General features: G+C 45.7%; 1 protein-coding gene across 2 annotated transcripts in view; it reads right to left on the bottom strand.

The window, feature by feature from the left end:
• eys (eyes shut homolog) overlaps positions 1 to 20,664 on the bottom strand; it is a 217,745-nt gene that overhangs the window by 1,968 nt on the left and 195,113 nt on the right. For both annotated transcript variants that reach the window (XM_048269098.1, XM_048269097.1), the window contains 7 exons: positions 15,323 to 15,495; positions 10,695 to 10,877; positions 9,512 to 9,678; positions 8,530 to 8,674; positions 5,981 to 6,155; positions 1,705 to 1,877; positions 33 to 194 (listed from right to left, as the gene is read on the bottom strand). In XM_048269098.1, the coding sequence (XP_048125055.1) occupies positions 33 to 194; positions 1,705 to 1,877; positions 5,981 to 6,155; positions 8,530 to 8,674; positions 9,512 to 9,678; positions 10,695 to 10,877; positions 15,323 to 15,495 (1,178 nt within the window). The remainder of the gene's footprint in view (positions 1 to 32; positions 195 to 1,704; positions 1,878 to 5,980; positions 6,156 to 8,529; positions 8,675 to 9,511; positions 9,679 to 10,694; positions 10,878 to 15,322; positions 15,496 to 20,664) is intronic.

Raw genomic sequence — 20,664 nt, forward strand, 5'->3', positions numbered from 1 at the left:
CATGCCAGTAGTCACCTCAAGGTCTGACTTACCTGCTCTAGCTGTAAGGTGTTGTGCCATGTAGAATATAATGCCCTCCGGTGACAGAGTCTGGAACTGCATCTGCAGATGAGTTTTGTGTCTTACACTGACAGGGGGTAATGACATCCAGGAGGATAGGTTTCCACTGAAGTAAGGGTCACTGATAGCCAAGGCTGAAACATCACAATGGAATCCATTTTTATTAAAATGTCAGATAATTCCATGAGTAAGCAACCAACAGTCAGCTCTTTTTAATACATAGTAAATCCATTTTTATAAAAAATGTGCAGTAAAGATAAAAGTGTTTTGAAATGAGGACAGAAAAGTACAGTACATCTGATATTGACAGCATGAATGCAGCAGAATGTCAAGACGGGATGAGCGGACATCTAATTCCTCTTTTGTATTAGATGGTGTTAACAGCAAAGCTCGGGTACGGTGAGACAGAGACATTTGAGGAGAGCGGAGAAATGCTTAGAACGTGGTAAAAGGCTTTTTCTTGGTGTAATTGGCCATGAAAACACCCATATGCTCTCTCTGTGTCTCTCTCTTTCAATTTTCTGCTGACTCTGTGGGTTGGGGTTTAGAGTCTTGCTGACACGTAGCGACTGGGCAGCGTGCAGCGCGCGGGAGTAAGAGAGGACCTGAGGGAGGGAAGCGGTTGGCCCTGAGCCAAAGACCAGCCTCTGATCCCCGGCTCTGACACTTCAGCTTCTCAGCCCTCTGGGGATCTCGGGCCTCCTCAAAGGCATTCAAAGGTTTTAATGTCCAGGGGTAAAAGATATCACCACTCTAAAGTCCATTCCCTTTAAGGATCTTTAAACAGTATTTAAAGAAGTCTTGTGTTCTGTGGCAGGCAGGTCATGACACAAACCCCACATGTATTAACACATGAACGGCAACAAAATGTGAATCTGAGAAAGCAGGTAGCTGCACCAGAACACTCTATTTCCTTGCCCCTTTATAAAGTTTTATGGCCAAGCTCTCTTCCTGACAGGATATTCTTTATTGTTGATCCTATTCAACCTCTGCTGCAGTCCCCTTTGTTGCCTTCAGCTATCATTCAATAGTCTGCTCTTTGGATTCTGAGAGAACTTTTCTGAATAGAAATGAAAAACTAGTACTGGGATTTTTAGACTTTGAAATAGATATACTTTGTAAATAGTATACTTTGAAACAGAAATAAAGGTAGCCTTTGGAATTGAACCCCAAATTGGCCGCTCTGTCCTCTACCAGTGCCTGCAATAAGACAACCCACCCCCTCCCCACCCTGCCCCCTCCACCTCCTCTTCCACCTCCTCTAGGACTAATCAGCTTTAGCCTCTTGTTATGCCCGAGCATGTTTTGAGGGAGAAAGTCTCTTTCTAGTCAATCAATACTAACAGAGGCCAGAAGTGTTTTGCAGGGAGCAGTCATTGCCAATTGACAGGGAAGGTTAGCCATGGCTGTCCAAGGCGGGGGGACTAAGAGGGGGTGGACATCATGTCCCTTAGCTCTGACAGGACTGGGCAGGAACAGGTGGCTCAATAAAGGCAGGGTGGATTTAATCTACTGTCTCAGACACGCTCACCTCACCTCCCAGGTGTCTGACAAGGGAAAAGACAACATTAGCTGCTAATGAGACAAAAGGTAAGCAAGGAAGGAAGGGAGGGAGGAAGTTGTGTAGTGCAGGTGATAACCGACCTTGCTGGCAGTACTGTCCGGCCGTGCCTAGTGGACACAGACAGGTGTAGCCTTTGGGGAGCGGGACGCAGGTGGAACCCTTTGCACACATGGGCGGGGGGCTGTGTTCCGCATCACACACGGACACCTTCTCAGAACACAGCGCTCCTTTCCACCCAAACACACACTGGCAGCTAAGAGGAAGAGAAGAATATTTAGTCAATATTACTGCATTATAAACGGATACCATGAGAAGTGAATATAATGAAATATATTGTTTTAAAAAATCATTCGCTTTTACAAATGATTGATCGGCTGACCAGAGCCTTTGACTGCATAAAGAGATGAATACCACCACTAGCGTGGGATTCAATGACTGACAACATCTATGGATCTCTGGATTTGTCCTTTAATTGAACCGTCATACTAGTTTCATCATTAAACTATAGATCATATTTAAGCAAGGAAGATGTCTTTGAATGTGTTACCATAGATACTGCATCATGGCATTCAGATAATGCATAATCATGCAAATGAAATGTGCATAATTAAGTCATAATATCTAGATCATAAATGTCATATAAGTTATAATACATTATGCATAATTAATGCAAAAGTTAATTGGTGAATTAGTGACTGGAGCATTGAGAAGCACATCACCATGTAGCTAAATCCCCCTTTAACCTAAAACAGTCCAATGGATATGGCAGATTCTCATCTGAAAGTCATGTCAGAAAACTGGTTCATGGCTTAACTTCTAACATACAGAGCTTTTAACATAAATGAAATGAGACCAATAATCAAAGGGCCAGAATGTCCACCACAGCTCCAACAGATGCGTAGGTCTTGTGGTCAGTAAACATGAAACAATCGGCTACTTGGAAACACAATTCTACTTAATTAGCCACTGACATGTACAACTGAAATTAATGAGGACATGCTATCTGATAATTGCTTGAGCCGAGGGAAGACAATGTTATTAAGCTTAAGAAAACAAATAAGATGCATGGGCAAGTAAAGACAAACTGAACGGGAAAAAAACACACACATTGCCATAGCTGTAATACGCTGTGAAGAGCTTAATTTCCATAGTTTACATCCATTTTAAAGGATTCTGTAGGGTTTCATGGAAATGATAAAGCATCCGCGTCAAGAAAATCATGCCAACTTCTGCTGCAAATTATATTAAAGTGACAGCCCACCTCATTTCATTTTTTCTGAAACGTGTGGAAAAATACAGTATGCTCATAAATAACTGCAGGTGCATAAACACACATAAGATAATGTGATCATTTTGCATTTACATATATTAGCATCTAAACGATGACAACATTTTGGCAAAATGCCATTATCAATGCTACTTCAGCATGCTCATCTCCATGTGCTAACATAGAGTAAGCGATTGGTACGAGAGACACTCAGACACCTGCATGTCAGACACCCTCTGTCTCATGGCCTGTCCGGCGGTGTCCAGTCCTGGCTGAGCCTCTGCTGTGACGGTGATTGATGTGGTAACCACCTCTGCCTGTCACTTTGTCACCATGTTAAGCACAGTCTATCCCTCTTATTCTTATAGGCTGCTCAGAGAATAACACTGATCAGCTGAGGGAGTGTGTGTGTGTGTGTGTGTGTGTGTGTGTGTGTGTTTGACATGTGGTATTAAAGGAGACATCCGGCATTTCCATTCCTGGAGGTCACGAGTACAGTCAGTACAAAAAAAGCAGAAAACAATAGCTCAAATTGCTGGTTTCAACAACTAAAGCAGCCAGGCAGCTACAGTGCTACACTCTGGGGGCATGAACATGGGGCCACACAGACATGTCCCCAGAGTGAAGCTCTGTAGCTGTCTGCTTTTAACGCCTCTCTAATAAGGACTGAACAACAGTGAAGTGAGTTGGACTTCATGGTTCAGTGTGAAGGCAGAAAGGATGTTGGGGACAGTGACTGACTGCAAACCCTCTCTCTGATTACATGGAAAACAACAGGCTTCCTTTAAGTCAGAAAACAACTCCTCAGTTTCTAGTGTTAAACAGACTGAATATCTTGCTCTCCTTGGCAATACTGAATACCACCTGACTGATAACCCACTAAAGACTTACATTCCTGTTGAAGGCAGCAGCATATGGTGTGAAAATGAGCTGCTTCCTGGTATAACTTTATATACTCTAGAGGGTGCTCAAGCTAATCTAGAGCAGGCTGGAGGCAGCCACCTGCCATAATGCATATTTGACTCCCCATTTCCACTGTTGTTAATCTCCGCATTACACTACTGAGGAGCACTACTGCAGTACAGAGATAGGCTGAGAAGTAGTACACTACTGAGGAGCACTACTGTAGTACACTACTGAGATAGGCTGAGAAGTAGTACACTACGGGGCAGCCGTGGCCTACTGGTTTGCGCTTCGGACTTGTAACCGGAGGGTTGCCAGTTCGAACCCCGACCAGTAGGCCAGGCTGAAGTGCCCTTGAGCAAGGCACCTAACCCCTCACTGCTCCCCGAGCGCCGCTGTTGTTGCAGGCAGCTCACTGCGCCGGGATTAGTGTGTGCTTCACCTCACTGTTGTGCTGAGTGTGTTTCACTAATTCACGGATTGGGATAAATGCAGAGACCAAATTTCCCTCACGGGATCAAAAGAGTACAGTATATATACTGAGACAGGCTGAGAAATAGTACACTACTGAGGCACACTACTGCAGTACACTACAAAGATAGGCTGAGAAGACTTTACTTGACTCAACTGGACCAAATACCAGTTCCATGCTCTTTTTTTCCACATTTAAGGTCAGTATCTTAACACTCACAGTAAATCATAAGTGTGGAGTCATGACAATGTCAAGTCAACACAATGTAGGAATTCAATTTGAAATGTATTGGGTACCTATTTACCGCAAAGGGAGGTACCGCAATTAGTCCAGAACTGACCAAAAAGGGTCACGTTCCTGGACGCAACAACAAAGCAAGTGCAATACCAGGTGTTTCGGGCATGCATTGACAGGGACGAAATATAATATAATAGCATAATAGAATGTGACTGTAACGATCCTGTGTTCCCTATCCCTCCTTTGTTTACCTCCTGTGCCATGTGCTCCTGTGTTTACTTCCTGTCCCTGTGTTTTAGTTCCTGTCAGCCATGTGCTCCTTTGTTTGTCTTGCCATGTCTCAGTTCCCTGTGTCTCCGCCCCTCACCTGTTCCTCATTATTAGTCTGCTAGTTGCCCTGCCCTGTCGGTCATTGATGTTGTTTTGTGGTTGTAGTGTGCGTTCGTATTACAGATTCCTGTTCTCAAGTTGAGTCAAGTGTGCCTCGGTCCAGCTCTTCATACTGCAACCCTGACAGTAATATAATATAATATACTAATATAACATATTATGATATAATATAATATCTAACATTATAATATTCTGTGTATCATCAAAATGGTTTTGAAGCCATTATTCTAAGGTAAAGAGCTAAACACTTCTGTGGAAACACTGCACAGACAAATAACCAGGAGATGCAAAAATGCAACATTTCTGGTATTTTCTATCACAGTGTGAGAGAAAAAAACAATATAACACTAAATAACGGTATTGCCTTTTATCATAAGCCTTATGTCTAGAATCTGCTGAGAAAGTAGCAAGCATTGCATATAATCATTTCAGTCTGTCTAGTTTATTGAACTTGTAGCTGTTTTTTTCTTGCAAATCTGTGGCTTTATGTAATTTGATCTCACTGCAGGGTATTGCTTTTAAAGCTGCAGCTAATTGGACAGGTGGCTGCAGAGAAGCGATGCGCCACCTTCATCAGCATGTTTTTTTACCAATCATTAGTGCTATTTCTACATCTCCATGCATGCTCAACACCCACCACCAGAGCTTCACCTTTACATCTGCATGGTGACCGCCTATGATGCTTACGAAAGCACCAGAGTATGTTAGTGGAGTTAACGGCACAGTATGCTAGTGGAGTTAAAGGTACAGTCTATGTTAGTGGGGTTAAAGGTACAGTGTATGTTAGTGGAGTTAAAAGTATGGTGTATGTTAGTGGGGTTAAAGGTACAGTGTATGTTAGTGGAGTTAAAAGTATGGTGTATGTTAGTGGAGTTAAAGGCACAGTGTATGTTAGTGGAGTTAAAGGCACAGTGTCTGTTAGTGGAGTTAAAAGTACGGTGCATGTTAGTGGAGTTAAAGGTACAGTGTCTGTTAGTGGGGTTAAAGGTACAGATACAGTAACTTTCCACAATCCATTGTCTTCAAATTCAAACACAAAACAAGCTCCTTGGAAGCGAGGGGGCACAGATTAAGTACAGATACTCACTAGACAGTGGAGCCGGCGTCCACACACACTCCTCCGTTCTGGCAGCGCACCAGGGAGCAGGGGTTGACTCCACACTGGCCCACGCTGCGGCCGCTGACCGGGTGGCCCTCCGGCTGGCCTGGAGCTCGAAACCGCCCGTCTCCTCTGGTCCGGAATTGCAAATCAAATATGCAACCTTTTATGGTAATGGAAAGGAGATGGAGTGAGAGAGAGAGAAAGAGAGAGAGAGAGAGAGAGAGAGAGAGAGGAGGAGGAGGAGGAGGAGGAGGAAGTTGGAATCCATACATCCGAGATAGAGCTTAAATTTTTCATCACTGTCACAGCGATATAGCAGCCAATGACTTACAGCATTATGTCAGCTGAACAAAGGGGAACAAAAGACAGAAAAGAGGAAGACGGAGCTGTGTGGATGTCTTGCAGAGGGATGAATTACGTTTCAAATAAAAGTGCTTTTATCTTGGCGGTTGATGGCTAATGACATGTATGCAAATCCAAATCTATGCAAATCAAATTATTGATCACACGGCTCGCTGTGTTTCTGTGAACCAAAGGGCCCACTGATGGGTTTTTGGTTCAGTGCCTCAGACTGAGAACCTACATTAATTGAGAATAATGTTTTTTTTTATTTCTCTCCCCCCCCCCCTTCTACATGACCTGACTTTGCACAAAGGCACTGTGCCACGCATGACTTCACCTCAAAAAATTCGGCACTGTAACCTTATTCGAATTCTAATCCATCGCTTTTATGATTCCTTTTTTTATACTGAGGAAAAGGCAAAGACAGAAAAAAACATTCAACATGCACAAAAGAAAGAAGAAGCGGCTTAGTTCCACATTTGTGGATGTATCAGGCTTGAAAACACAGGGGTGTCACTCGGCAAGGCCTATTGACTCTTTGCAATCAGACTAAACTCTCTCTCTCTCGCTCTCCCTTTTGTCTCTCCCTTTTTCTTTCTCTTTCTCTCTCTCTCTGTCCTTTCGCCACATTAGTCATTCATGCACACAGCATATGGGGAAAATGTCAAGCTGGCCTATGAATATTCATGGAGCGATGGCTTGGACTACCTGCTCTTGACGCATAGAGGCAACCCTCCTGGAGCAGTGCGCCTACGCGCGCGCATACAGACACACAGCGGCAAAGCTGAGAGGCGGGGGGAAGAAGGGTCCGCGTGGGCGAAGAGTTGACGTCCCTTCCTTGCTTTTCTCCTTTTCGATTAAAGCGCAGAGGTGACTGAACGTGCGGCGGCTCACCTGGATTTGGGGAGATAATAGGGGACATGTCATCTGTGGTGAGCCGTCTGGCGCGGGGCACGGGCGAGGGACAGGCCAGGGGGTTGCCGCAGGTGAGGAGCAGGGGACCGTCTGAGGTCAACGCTGGCAGGGGAAGGTAATTACACGTGCTAATGCGTCTTTCTTCCGGCACGCGCGGCGCGACCCGCCGAACGGATGATCAGTCACACAGCCGCAGATTCGCTGGAGTGGAGTGGCAGTGTGGTGGCCATTGATAACAGGCGGTAAAGTGCATTATCAGTTCTTTTGCCACCCGGTCGTCACAACAAGAGAGGCCTGGAGGGTGGCGGCAATCCGATTAGATCCCATTTTTTTCCGTTGGTTAATACCTCCCCTGCGGCGGCAGTGCTTGACAAGTGGGAGAGGCACGCTAGTGTTGTACCAGCACAAACCGCTGTGTGTTTATACTTCGAGTGCCGACAGTATTGTGGGCATTATTATCAAATGAGAGCTCGCACAGACAGATCTTAATCTGTTACATGGAAATCGCGAGTGATGATTACGTCTGCTGATGGCAAGCCCAGACGATTAGTCCCGCCATCAAATCGAATGTGCAGAATCGTGCACCCTTTTTCAACTTAAGCACCAAAACATTTCACGGCAATGAGCTTGGCTGATAATAGCCGTGGTGAGGCCGCCCACGAAATTCTGATGCAATTCCGCATAGTTATCATCATTATGGGGCCGCGGCGTTGCTAATGGCGATGGGGCCGCGCATCAAGGGCTTCCCGGTGCTCGGCAGCCAGGTCACGTGACTGCCCAGAGGTCGTAGCGTGCCGGAAAGAGAGGCGAGTGGGGGTGGTGGGGGCAGGGGGGTGGCGAGCATGAACGATGCTGATTATAACGAAAAGATGATCTGAATGGCGGCACCCTTGTCTGGCTGACTTATGTGGAAGGGAAATCGATTTGCAGACGAAAGCTTTGCTTTACTGGGCCGGAGTGATTAAGGGGGCACGGGCACAATCAGCGCACAGTGTGTTTGATTAAAGAGCCAGCCCAGAAATATGTGTGGCGAAAGGGAAATCCATTCCAGATGAGTCTAGACCGGGCCTCGGGTGCCACGCCTCGACATGGCAGATTATTCTTTTTATTTGTTCCTTTATCGACTTCACTTCCAGCTTGGTTTCTGTTGTGTCTGTGTGTGTGTGTGTGTGTGTGTGAGAGTGAGTGTGTTGCTAACAGACTTGAGAAAGCCTGGATGCATATGATTATGTACTCCAAAAATAATGGTAGCCGATTCATCAGTGTTTAGCCCTTACCTTGGAAGCCATTCTGGAACCTGGCCCCCACTGGCAGCAGTTCTGGAGTGTACTCATTGTATCCTCCAACATAAAATTGACTGAAGGTGTTCAAGCCAGCCAGTTGCCCTGGAGAGGATGTTGTCTTGTTTTTTTGGCCGTCAACCTTAAACAGATATTGGCATTATTCAACACAAGCACTGACAAAGGGATTTAAGCCTCTGATGGATCATGAGGTGGAAAAACAACAATAATGGGACGGCAGAGAAGGGGCCTGGGAGAGGCTCCCTCCTCCTGGGGCGCCGACAGACGTTTGAGAGCTGTTCAATAAGCTGTTCACACTCCCTGCTTGTTTGTCTGTTTCTTTCTTTCTTTCTTTCTTTCTTTCCCTTCCCCCTTTTTTGTACCCTTCCAGAATAATCCTTGCGGAGTGGCGTGTGCGATGGATTTGTCATCACGGTGGCTCCTTTGAGCCTGTGCAGCACATCATGTTAGGCCATTCACCAAAGGAATTTAGTAGTTTCCCATTTCATCTATCAGTAGAACTTCAAGTGCCAAGCTGGGTCCACTTGAGCCTAATAGAGGCTTTGAGCTCGCAACAGAATTGGTCTGGCTGTTATATGGTTTTAACGAAGCAAAGAAACAAGTTCAATGACTTTGCTCAGTAGCTGGATTTTGTGCTCTGATGCTAATACTAAAAAAAAAATAATCTCATGAGACCTGATATTAGAGATATATAAAATATATAACATTAGATGACATTAGCTGCTCTATGAGGCCTCATAGATTAGAAATAGTCACTAGTGGAAACTAATACTCTGCAACTATGACCTTCTTATCCACTATTAAAAAGTCTCAAAAGTTTAATAGTTTACAGAGACATGTGCATACTGCATCATGCTGCAGCGCATAAATATGGCTGCTATGAAAGATGACGCTGATTAATGAGCACCATGCTGACAAAGTAAATAATGTCCACATCAGAGCGGAGTCAGAGATTTACCTTGAGCCAGCCAGTCCGGAGGTATCTACCAAAACGCACGGTGTGGATGGTGATTCGGGGGTTGAGCCGGTCACTGAGTACTGTCCCCACACCTGAGCCCAGGTTGAACTTGTGGACGACACGGCCACTCCGCATGCCCAGCACCACAAAGTCATCTCCATTTATACCTTTCAAAGAAAAAGCAAACACACACACACACAGGCACACACACACACACAAACACACACACACAATCACACACAGGCACAGACACACAAACACACACAGACACAAGGGATTTCAAACAATGAAAACCATGGCAGAGTTAGTCACACGAGTTGATAAACGCGTCGTCCCGATAACATCACTCATGGCTCTCCTTCCGCTCGTCCGTCCTCCTGGCAAATGTAAAAATTAAACCGAGCTGATGACTCGACGACGGCAATTTATCAGACCAATTATCAGGTGAGTTTTGGGCGTTTTTCATCTTTCTTTTTGATTTTGTCCTCTACTGTACTGTGCCAGCCCCCCCCCGCACACAATTGCTTCATTATTCATGCTGCTGTCTCCTTCTCCCAGCGCTGCGATGAATCACCCTAAATTGTAATCCCAGGAGGGGCCCCTCCCGACGAGCAGAGGGATGTGCGGCCGCGGTGGAGCTCAGCTCGGCACGGCGCTCTTATTCAGCTGTCTGTCTTTTGATTAAACAGCCGCGCTGCCAGTGACATGGCAGTTCAGCGCCACTATGGCCGACCTTAAAGACAAATGGAAGGATATGAGGGAGGAGAGACAAAAAAAAAGACAGCAAAAGAAAAAAAAGCAACACTCTAGTCTGAAAGCTTAATAGTGTTTTTAATATCTAATAAGATATCATTTTTTGTGTGTGCCTGATGCAGTTAGTATCCACTGTCATCTCTAATGAGCCGAACCACTTTTTCAAATAGTTTCCGTGGCATCCAACCACTTTGCGACGAGTTAAGAAATAGCGTCCAACTAATTAGTGTCTAGTTGCTGTCTCCTGGGAGACCAGAGGTTATGTAGGAGCCCTGCTCTCCAGATATCATTATCCACTTTATCCAAAACAATTTCAAAACCCACATTAGTTTCATTTTTTTATTTCCACTTCCGAGACTTTCCGGGGACATTTTTACCCTCCCTCCTGTCTGAGTGTGTGAGTGGCCTTCCAGCGCTAGTTTCCTCTCACCTTGTCCTTTCTGACCGGAGTAGAGGATGAGGTTGTTCTTCATAGACGAAATGTTGTTGGCAAAGGTGAGCTTGAGCTGGAACTCGTAGAAGAAGTTACTGCTGGGGATAGGGGAGTAGGCCATGAAGGAGGTGTATCCAAACTCGTCTATCCCACTGAATCGGGGACGGGTGATGTTGATGGCTTCACAGAGAGAGAGGGAGAGAAAGACTTCTTATTCAAGCATTCAGAGTATTCAGAAATGTTGACACTTGTGTTACACAGTGCATCGAAAGCAGTTTGGAGGAGAGATAGGAAATGAACGAATGAATGGATGGATGACAGAATTAGTAAAGGTAAACCAATTATGCCGAGAATAAACTACACCTGAAATGCTGTCCTCAAGATGGCACCATTGACTAAAGCACGGAAAAATACAATAACCCTTCTCTCTCACACCCTCCCACCCTCTCCCTTCCACCCTCCCTCCCTTTCTCTCTGTCTCTCTCTCCTCTCTCTTTCTCACACACACATTATTAATATAAATTATCTAATATAAAGGGTGATTTCCTGTTTTTTCTTTCTATGGTTACAGTATGCAAAGGGTTTTGTATTGGATAATGGCACAATAGAACATGTATGAGGGCAGCTAAATCATTCCGCCGCTTATTAATGCGGACCTCTCTGACATACTAACTCTCTAATTTTACACAAGAGCTTTTCACCCCGACAACCAGAACATCATGTAATCCTGTGATTTCTGGAAAATAAAGCGCGGGCCATTGTCCTGCACACGCTCCCGACTTAATTTCCCCGGTCGACTTGTCTTCAAGGGCTGTGTGGAATGGTTCCGTGCATTCGCAAAATAACTAATATTTTCTCCCAGCCTCCTCCTCAAAGACACCCACCCACCCATCAAAACCGCCCCCCCCCCCATCATCCGGCCGCCCCCACGGACCGTAGCTAAATACAGCACTTCTGAGCTCCGCACTCTGTGTTCTCTCTGTGCTTTCTTTCTCTCTTTCTCCTTTCTCTCTCTCTCTCTCTGTCTCTCTCTATCTCTCTCTCTCTCCACACTGTGGTTCAGTTTGCTCTCTGCTGAATTATTTATGCCTTTTGAAATCGGGGTGTTATTATTTAGTCGTGTTGTATTTGCTCAGTGTCTAATGAGCGTGGGGGGAAGAAGTTGATGTGTGTGCATGTGCATGGGTGTGTGTGTGTGTGTGTGTTTGTGTGTGCATGGGGGGGGGGTTCGTGCGGTGCATGCGTGGTTCCCGTCTGCCAGGCGGGCTCCGTCAGAGCGGGGCGGTGGTGGCGGGTTCGCTGAGGACGCCTTGCTCCCTGCTCGCCGGCTGTGACGTCGGCCCCGACTGTTTGTGCTTCTGCTGCCGCTGCTGCACTGTTGTCATTACAGAGGACTCTCCGGCTCTAATGACTGGGCTGAGGTTACATACATACTATCTGAGTCAATTCCAAGGAAGGTGCAGGCGTAGGGGAGGGGAGGAGAGAAGGAGTGGGGAGGGGGAGGGTGTAGAGGAGAACCCATCCAAACAGACCTTGGGAAAACAGCCTCTCATGTTGGCCTGCGATCATCCTACATTATTTTTTTTGCAGGTTGAAGAGGATTAAGGGTACAGGATAAATCTTGAATTAAGACATCGCCGCAAATCCCGTAATCTTTTTCATGTGAGAGATGTTGTAAATCGATTTGACAGAGGAAACCGCCGTCGTGTCATAACTGTTACGACGGCGGAGCAGCAAACCCACGCCTATTGAGAAGAAATATGGGAAATTCGAGGCATGTCATTTTGTCACAGGTGTGCTAAAACTACCACTAATGCACACAGCCCAAAAATTACTTTCATTATGCATAATCATGGGTGCGGGATCCCCACGTTCACAAAATGCACTCTTCAAAGCTGAAGCTGAAACACTGACTGAGTATTTCTGCTTGGGAGCAAAGTGCCCTTGAACAAAGTAGAAGATCCCCTTCTCAACCTGAAATCTCATTACTAGCTCAAATGGCAATGTATGCTGCTAATGGAAGCCACGGAATGCACTACCAAGAACGGATTCAATTGTAAACATCACACACCCACACGGCTGAAGACAAACAGAAAGCTAAACATTACTGGCCGCTTAAAGACTACAAGAGTTTTATTAGCCTTCGCGAGTCATTCTGTCGGTTGGCACACAACTATTGAGCATCTTTTCAGTTGTTTGCCTGAGGCTCCGAACATTTCTGTTCAAGCTGCTATTTGTTCAGATAGTCAGTGCCGGAGCCAGTGAGTAAATGAAACGGCCTTACATCCAACTAACCCCCTCCCCCCACCCCCTCCCCAGCCCAACGTATGAAGGAGCCCTGTGGGCGATGTGTGGCCTCTACGGTTCCTGTTTTCTGTAAACAGACCGTTTTACCACCGATCAATACACAACAACCATCAGACTATTTCAACAACTGCCATCCGTCTGCGGTTGGGCAGAGACTGCTGTTGCAGTCGGGCACGCACAAGCTCGCCCCATCACCAAGCGTTACCCTCCTGAATTTTACATCAATTGTGCGTCGCGAACACTCCCTGACCGAGCTTGGGTGATATATTGACTAACTTATCAAGAGCCCTGGATTCTGCCCACTACGACTGATGTGTGTGTGTGTGTGTGTGCACAAAAAAAGGGGAAAAAAAGAGTATTTCCCCCACAATAGCCCCAAATGACATTTTAATCCACGGGCCAGTCTGACGCCAGGCGCTCTGATGAAATGAACAGAGCAGGAAGTATTATGCACTCCGCATGTTAGATTGTTGCCTGCGCTGTGCAGGCAGTGGAGGAATACCTGAACAGATGTGCTATTAGTCAGGATTGGGCTGAGTTGCACACAGCAGGGGAATAGGGTTATTTGGAAAAGCACCATTTATGCAAATGGAAGATTTTTTTTTGGAAGATGGGGGAGGGTGGGACTGTGACGAACACTTCTGCCATAACGTATGGTAATGTTACGGATAAAAACTCACAAAAATGTGTTTCGAAATGACTCTATTTGATTAACCTTTAGCATTAGGAGAGGGCATACAAAGTCTATTCTTCTGTTGTTTTGGAGGCCTTTTCTTGCTGTGTTTTTGATACTTTGGTGGGAGGCTACACACATAGCCACCCCAGCATACATATTACAGGACTGCGTGTTGCCAGCGGAGTCCAAAGGATATATTTTCTAGCCTCCCATCTCTAATGATTCAGAGGGAGCGCCTAGATAATACATTATGGCGTGACTCCTGTGTCTGGGCCCTTTGAGTCCACATGATAAAGGTGGCTCGCACGGCAGATGAAAAGGGTGCGCTAAATGACTGGTTAAAAACCTCTAATTAGCCTTCCCTCACTTTAAAGCAAAGTCAGCGAGAGACAACTAAAGCCAGAGAGCGCGAGATAGATAGAGAGAGAGAGAGAGATGGGGAGATGAAAACAGAAAGAAAGGGAAAGACAGACAGAGAGAGAGAGCAAGAGAGAGGGAGAGAGAATTTATACAGTAGAAGCCATTGGTTAAAACAGGGGCATTAAAGGAAGCTCTGAACATTTCAACTGCAAGCAAAAAAAAGTGAAAGGAGAGGTACGGAGGCCTGGTAGGTGATCAATATTGACTCTGATGTTATCTGATGTTATCGGGCTTTAAATTCAAATGTCAGCCACACTCAGCGTGACACTGGGAGATTAGAGGACTCTATTTGGAGACGGGGCGTGCAATGGCTGACGGGCAGGGGGTGGACGTGGGTGGGTGGGTATGTGTGTGTGTGTGTGTGTGTGTGTGTGTATGTGTGTATGTGTGTGTGTAGGTGTGTGTATGTGTGTATGTGGCTGTGTGTGTGGGTGGATTGGAAGGGGGGTACATCTGGCCGGGGTGTCTTCACGGCGTGCCAAAACAGTCCTTCTCTTCCACAACTAATTAGATGACAGCAAAAAATAAAGGGGCGCATGGTGTGGTTTTGAACTTCTCATCTCTCATCTGTCTCTTTCTCTCTCTCTCTCTTTCTCTCTGTATTTCTCCTACTGTTCAACTCTCATTTGGATTTAAACTGTGTTAATAATGGCTAGCTTGTTCTGAAGACCATGGCAGGACTGCAGCACCTCAGCAGAACAGAGGAGCTTTCTGAAGGTATTAGGATGAGCCATAGAGTGTAATCAGCAGGGTATACAATAAGAGTGTTACATATCATTTCATCAGGTAGACTTCTGACGAGGTATAAGAGCTAGATAGACTTCACCAGCGCAAAAACTCACCACTCAAAACCAGGATTAGATTGTCATTCTCCGACTGATAACCAAAGTGAAACATTTAGAGAAATAGAGAGAAATAGAGAGAAAGTAGAGAGAAATAATGTTGGACAGAGAGAGAAAATAAAACCTTGTTCAAAAGAGATGTGCCACAAATGTTCTAGTTAGAACTGTATCGTATCCAATATCCCTTTGTTGAGGTTCTATTAGATGGAGATCACAGCATGAGAACTGTGGTCTCGTGGTCCGTGAAGGCTCTCGATGAGGGACTGGGGGTGGAATGGAAGGGTAAGATGAGGGACTGGGGCTGGCATGGAGGAGTAAGATGAGGGGTGGTGGGTTTGTGGAGTGGTGATGGTGAGCGGCAGAGAGTTACCGGCACTTACCGTCCTCACACAGTAGCCCGCGCCGGCCGTACGGGCACACGCACACAGCCTCGGTCCGCGACTGGGGGACGCAGGTGCCGCCATGGGCACACGGGCTCTGGGTGCAGGCCGTGAACTGGCACAGCTTGCCCGAGAAGAGTGGCGGGCACACGCAGGCCCAGTCCTCCACGTCGCTGCGGGCACATAAGAGAGGAGAGGAAGAGCAAACACATAAACAAGCAAACAAACAGACACAGAGGCGGACACTGAGGAGACAGTCGTGCTTTTGGCCGTTGGCTCACAGACTTTAGGCATCCATATCACTCAGACAGAGGGCTGCACACTGAATACACAAAGCTGAGGCCACAGATAGGACGGAGACGCGAGAAACCAGCCTAAAACAGCATGGTGGAAAGTCACCCATCTGCAGGCCTGAGTGTCACATAAGGCATATATGATCACTATTCAGGTTTCATCAACTGCACAATCCTCCAAATCAAGGTCAGGCCATCTAAACGAACAGATGGTGAAGGGCACCACTAGTCAATAGCATTTGGTGTCTGTAGATGGACTTGAATAACGAGTGTCAGCGGTGATAGTCGCTGGCGTCACAGGGGCTCTTTAAGCAGAGTATAAACGGCAACATTTACTTCCTGCCTTCCCTTTCCTCCTTCTCCCCCCCCTGCTCTTTTCCTCTCTGGCCCAGACGCTGGGTGCTGATTGGAAGAGCTGGAGTATTAATGCATGCAGGATCCAGGAGAAACCCAGCAGAAATTCCGATCCATCCTTGCATTTCTATTCGTATTCCTGTGGTTTATCTCGAGCTGAGTAGAGGAGGGTGGGCCAGCATGATAAGTACTATTCAGAGGGGTGTGCATGGCTGTGTGTGTGTTTGTGTGTATGTGTGTTTGTATGTATGTATATGTGGTGTGTGTTTGTGTGTGTGTGTCGTGGTGGGGGGGACTTCATAAGCGGCTGTAAGATGCACACATTTTTCAAAGGTATAATATCAGATACAGGAAGTACTGTAAGGGTTTCAAATCCATAAATTAATAATGTGCTTTGAACAGCTGCTCAGTGGGTATGCGTTGCGCTTCTCTAGAACTGGATTCTAGAAATGAAATATTTACAGACTGTAGCAGGACTTCAGCGGTGCTGGTAATGACTGTCTTCACAGGCTGCGTGCTTGCGAGTCTGTATAAATGTGTGTGTGTGTGTGTGTGTGTCTGATTGTGTGTGTGTGTATGTGTCTGATTCGGTGTGTATTGTGCATGTGTGTGTGTGTGTGAGTGTGTGTGTGTGTGTGTGTGTGTGTGTGTGTGTGTGTGTGTGTGAGTTTAGGAGGGTTCAGCAGAAGAGCGCTCTTGTAGAATATGTTGAAATGTTTGCTTTACTTGTTTATTTTTCTCCATGCTGAAAAATGGCCGATGAGAACTATTAATAAATAATGTTGGTACTGAGAGTAAAAGCACTTCACATGGACATAAACATTTCAACTGATTGATAAAACCCCTTGTGCATACCAAGTACAGTGAGTGAGAAATGCAGACGATCAACAGTGGCGGTCAAAACAGAAAAGAGATTCATCAAAAAACGAAAGGAGCATGTGAAAAAAAGATGGCTAATTTCCTCACACAAGAGGTGTCAGACCCTGACCTGAATTGCAGCGGTTCTGTGCGAGAAGCCGTTAGCTCCCTCCCCAAGGAGGGAGCAAGTGGTTTGTCACTGCCATTAGGACGGTAGGGGGTAATGACATAGCAGGCTATGAGATTAGCGGCCTGTATTATGCACTACATGCAAACACATTTGTTTCCATGACTGATTGCACTTCAGCGAACGCACTTACTGGCTTGGAAGTGGATATTCAGAGTGGGGGTGAGGAGAGGGGAAAAATACAAAAACAAAAATGACAACAACAAATAAAGAGAGCTTGTGTCTCCTCTGTTACTTCCACCAAGCACACGGCTATCTGAGCACAAAAGCAGATGAGACCTAAAAAGAACACTTTAACAACACCTGACATAAATAAAAAAATAAAACATAATAAAGGGGAAAGGGAGGGAAAAAAAGCAACCATTAGCAGGCTCTGACCTCAATCGTGACCTTTGATATGCCATGTCAACTATAACACAGTGCAAGCTGTCATGGCTGAAAGCCAAGGATGGAATCAAAAACAGCTAACTCTGTGTGCGTGTGGCCTTGCACATGTAACACTCCCCCGTTGAAAATTCAAGATTTCAGATTTTCAGGACAGGAGAAAATGTGCCAAAGAAACCCAAAGAAGAGAAGAGAGTCTAGCACTAACCTCCACATCTGAGCCTCTGCTCTGGGGCCTGAGTGTGGAGGTGGGCAGTCTCTGGTGCACAGGTCACATCTAAACTGGGTCAAACGCTGTTGACGATGTATGTATTTCAGGGGGTGGAATAAATGACCTGTCACAAGCACTGCCCACACACTCCTTCACAAATATACACTTATTATCATAACTAACGTGATAACAGAGAATAGGTGGTGGTGGCTGGGCTTAGTTTTGCTAAGCGGATCTCAGTGCAACGACATTTTTGAATAATTATACTGATAATAATAAGAAGAGGGAGAAGATAGAGAGACATGGAGTTTAGTGGACAAAGAGTCAGGAAGGAAAGAAGGAAGGAAGGCCACAGACTGATGATACTGGCAGTGACCACTTGTCTTTCAGTTTTGCTCAAGCCAATCAGAGAATTATTAGCAGGCAGAGTCCCTCCACTGGGCATCCAGGAAGCCTTCAACTGTAGCGTACCCGCTGTGAATGGCACTTTCATTTTCAGGTCAGGAGGGAAAAAGCCGAGCACTATTGAAATCCAACCTCTACAACACAAACGATAAGCTTCTATTCACATGGACCTAACCGCTGGAGTTTACAGTTTACCTACATATGTGGCAGCGACATACAGAATTGTACGTAATCAAAGTGCTTTTCTATGACCAGAGCTGCTATTGCCACAAATGTTCCATCAAAGATCAGCTTGACATGCACCCAGGTTTACATTGCTGCCAGGTAAACAAAATGGAGGTGAATAACATTAATTTGTGGACTTGAAAAAAGGTGAGTTTTCAGAGGTGCACTGATGGCACTGAAATTGCCTTGAAAAACAATCTGCCTTTGGCAGCAACAAACCAGTAAATGAAAGAAACCACTACCCAGTTAAAGTCTGTTGCATTATGGTCATGGACATCTTTTATCCACACCTCTATCCCCACCACCAACCACCGCCAAGAAACAGGTTTTTTTTTTGCTGCGCTGCTCATGTTAACATCGCAGTAGGGGGCTTTAAAGTGTCACATTTTTTGACGCCAATGGCATTTGTGGTTCACTTGACCTGGGAGAGACTATCTATGCACAGCCAAAGCAGAGCACCCAGCCTGAAAAAAGCCCACAGAGCAACAAGAGGACAGGCTCCTTCGCTGCTGTCCTGTGCCAGTGCCTGGGAGAAATATTACAGATGCTGTTGGCAGTGCTCTCTTCCCGAGCCCTTGGAGGATGTCTGCGTGCGTGCGTGCAACATTAGGGCCGCTACTCCCTCTCCGTCTCTCCCCCGGGGTTCAGATGCATTGGGCTGACACACTGGGACAAAGAGCTCCTGAGGAATGATACAGAATCTTATTAAAGGAGCAGAGAGAGAGAGAGAGAGATAGAGAGAGAGAGAGAGAGAGAGAGAGAGGCCTGACAACTACTTTGCGTAGATGGATCAGACAGAGCTCAGGCGGAGACATAACACAACAAGGCTTTTGAGGCTAAGACAGATAAAACAGCCATTGTCAAATGACTATCAGGCGAACAGCTAAATCGGAATATTTCCCACTGTGCAGCAAGTGAAGTACAGAAGCGGAGTGTACTACTCCAATTATTCAGGAATCAAAACTTGGAGCAATTGTCTTCATCTTCATTAAAGTCATCACAATCAACAACAGCAATAACAACAGCAGTAGCAGCAGCAGACACAACATTATAAATGCAGTCAGCCTTTTGACTGCATATAGCATTGTAGGAATCAGATAATTACTAGCAATAGTGGAGAACTGACTGGAAATCAAACAGCACATGGAGTTCCGTTCTGTTCAATGGCTTCGGTCTGGGTGCTCACCAGCCTCCACACTGAACCATCACTCTTGTTAAGTCTAGCCTGGGGGGCTCAAGGTAGGCTTTAAGAGCTGCCAGGTATGTCTGGCCAGGGAGGACTGCTGACTGATTGGTCAGCCCATGGAGGCAATACATTGTCTCAACAGCTTAGTTGCCATGAAGTCTATTATCCACTTGGCTAGCCACAACATACTGCAGGACTGAGCGGAGTGTTCCTACAGAGGGGTTATGGAGCGCGGTGCTACTGGTGAACTAACTGGCTATTGTGTAGATGTTTGTAGTCTGTTTTAACGCCTCACAACAACAATGTTTCATGCTTATTGGTTTGCCATGCTTAACAACTACAGATTCCATTGGTGAAGAATGCTGCTATACTTGGCTGATTTAATAAAGCACTACACCAAGTAAACATGCAAAAGATGAAATAGAAAAACAACCCCAGAAAAAAAAAGAAAACTGAAGTGACGGAGGTGGACACCAGAGAATGCGAGAGAGAGAGCGAGAGAGAGAGAGAGAGAAAGTACAAGCCAGGGCAGAGAAATAGTGTGGAGCCATCTGCTCACGATGCAGGGTCTGTGCATTAGCCACAGAGAGAGAACACACACACACACACACACAGAAACGTACACTCCTGTTCCACCATAAATCTCTCGGCTATGCAGGATTACCGCCTCGCCAACACAAAAACAATAAAGGAAAAGGGAAAGCAAGAGGAAGGAGCTTTTGGTTTATTATCTTCCATCTGAAAAGGCAGAGGGATGCTCGCTTGCTCCTTCAGCAGGTTTCTGAGGACTAATGTTTTCTCAACAAAGCTGCACAGCCTCATGAAATGTGGACACACAAAACGCAGCTCACCAATACCATCAGTAGGCTCCCTGAGTGTGGTTTGCACAAAACAACACAAAGAGCTCTATTCATATGATAAAATTGTGACCATATCTACGTTCTCTTTTTTTATAAGGCCACCATATCTAGGAAATATCGCAACACAACGTTTTTTTCCCTCTCTCTCTCTTTTCTATGGACTTATCTGACAAAACCGAACAGAACTGCAGACTGCAGTGAAATCTAGTTTGAGATAAATCTAAGACCTCAACTGAAGATAAGGATGCATTTCAGGCCCAACTACAGTTCTTCAAATTGTACAAAAAAAATGCTCTGGCCTAAAAACAGAATAACAATGAAAAACAATTGGCACTCTGATTCGACAGAAACAAACCACAGACCAAAATAAAAAAAAAAA

This window comes from Alosa alosa, chromosome 18 (assembly GCF_017589495.1).
Source record: "Alosa alosa isolate M-15738 ecotype Scorff River chromosome 18, AALO_Geno_1.1, whole genome shotgun sequence".
In the NCBI taxonomy this organism is placed as follows: Eukaryota; Metazoa; Chordata; class Actinopteri; order Clupeiformes; family Clupeidae; genus Alosa; species Alosa alosa.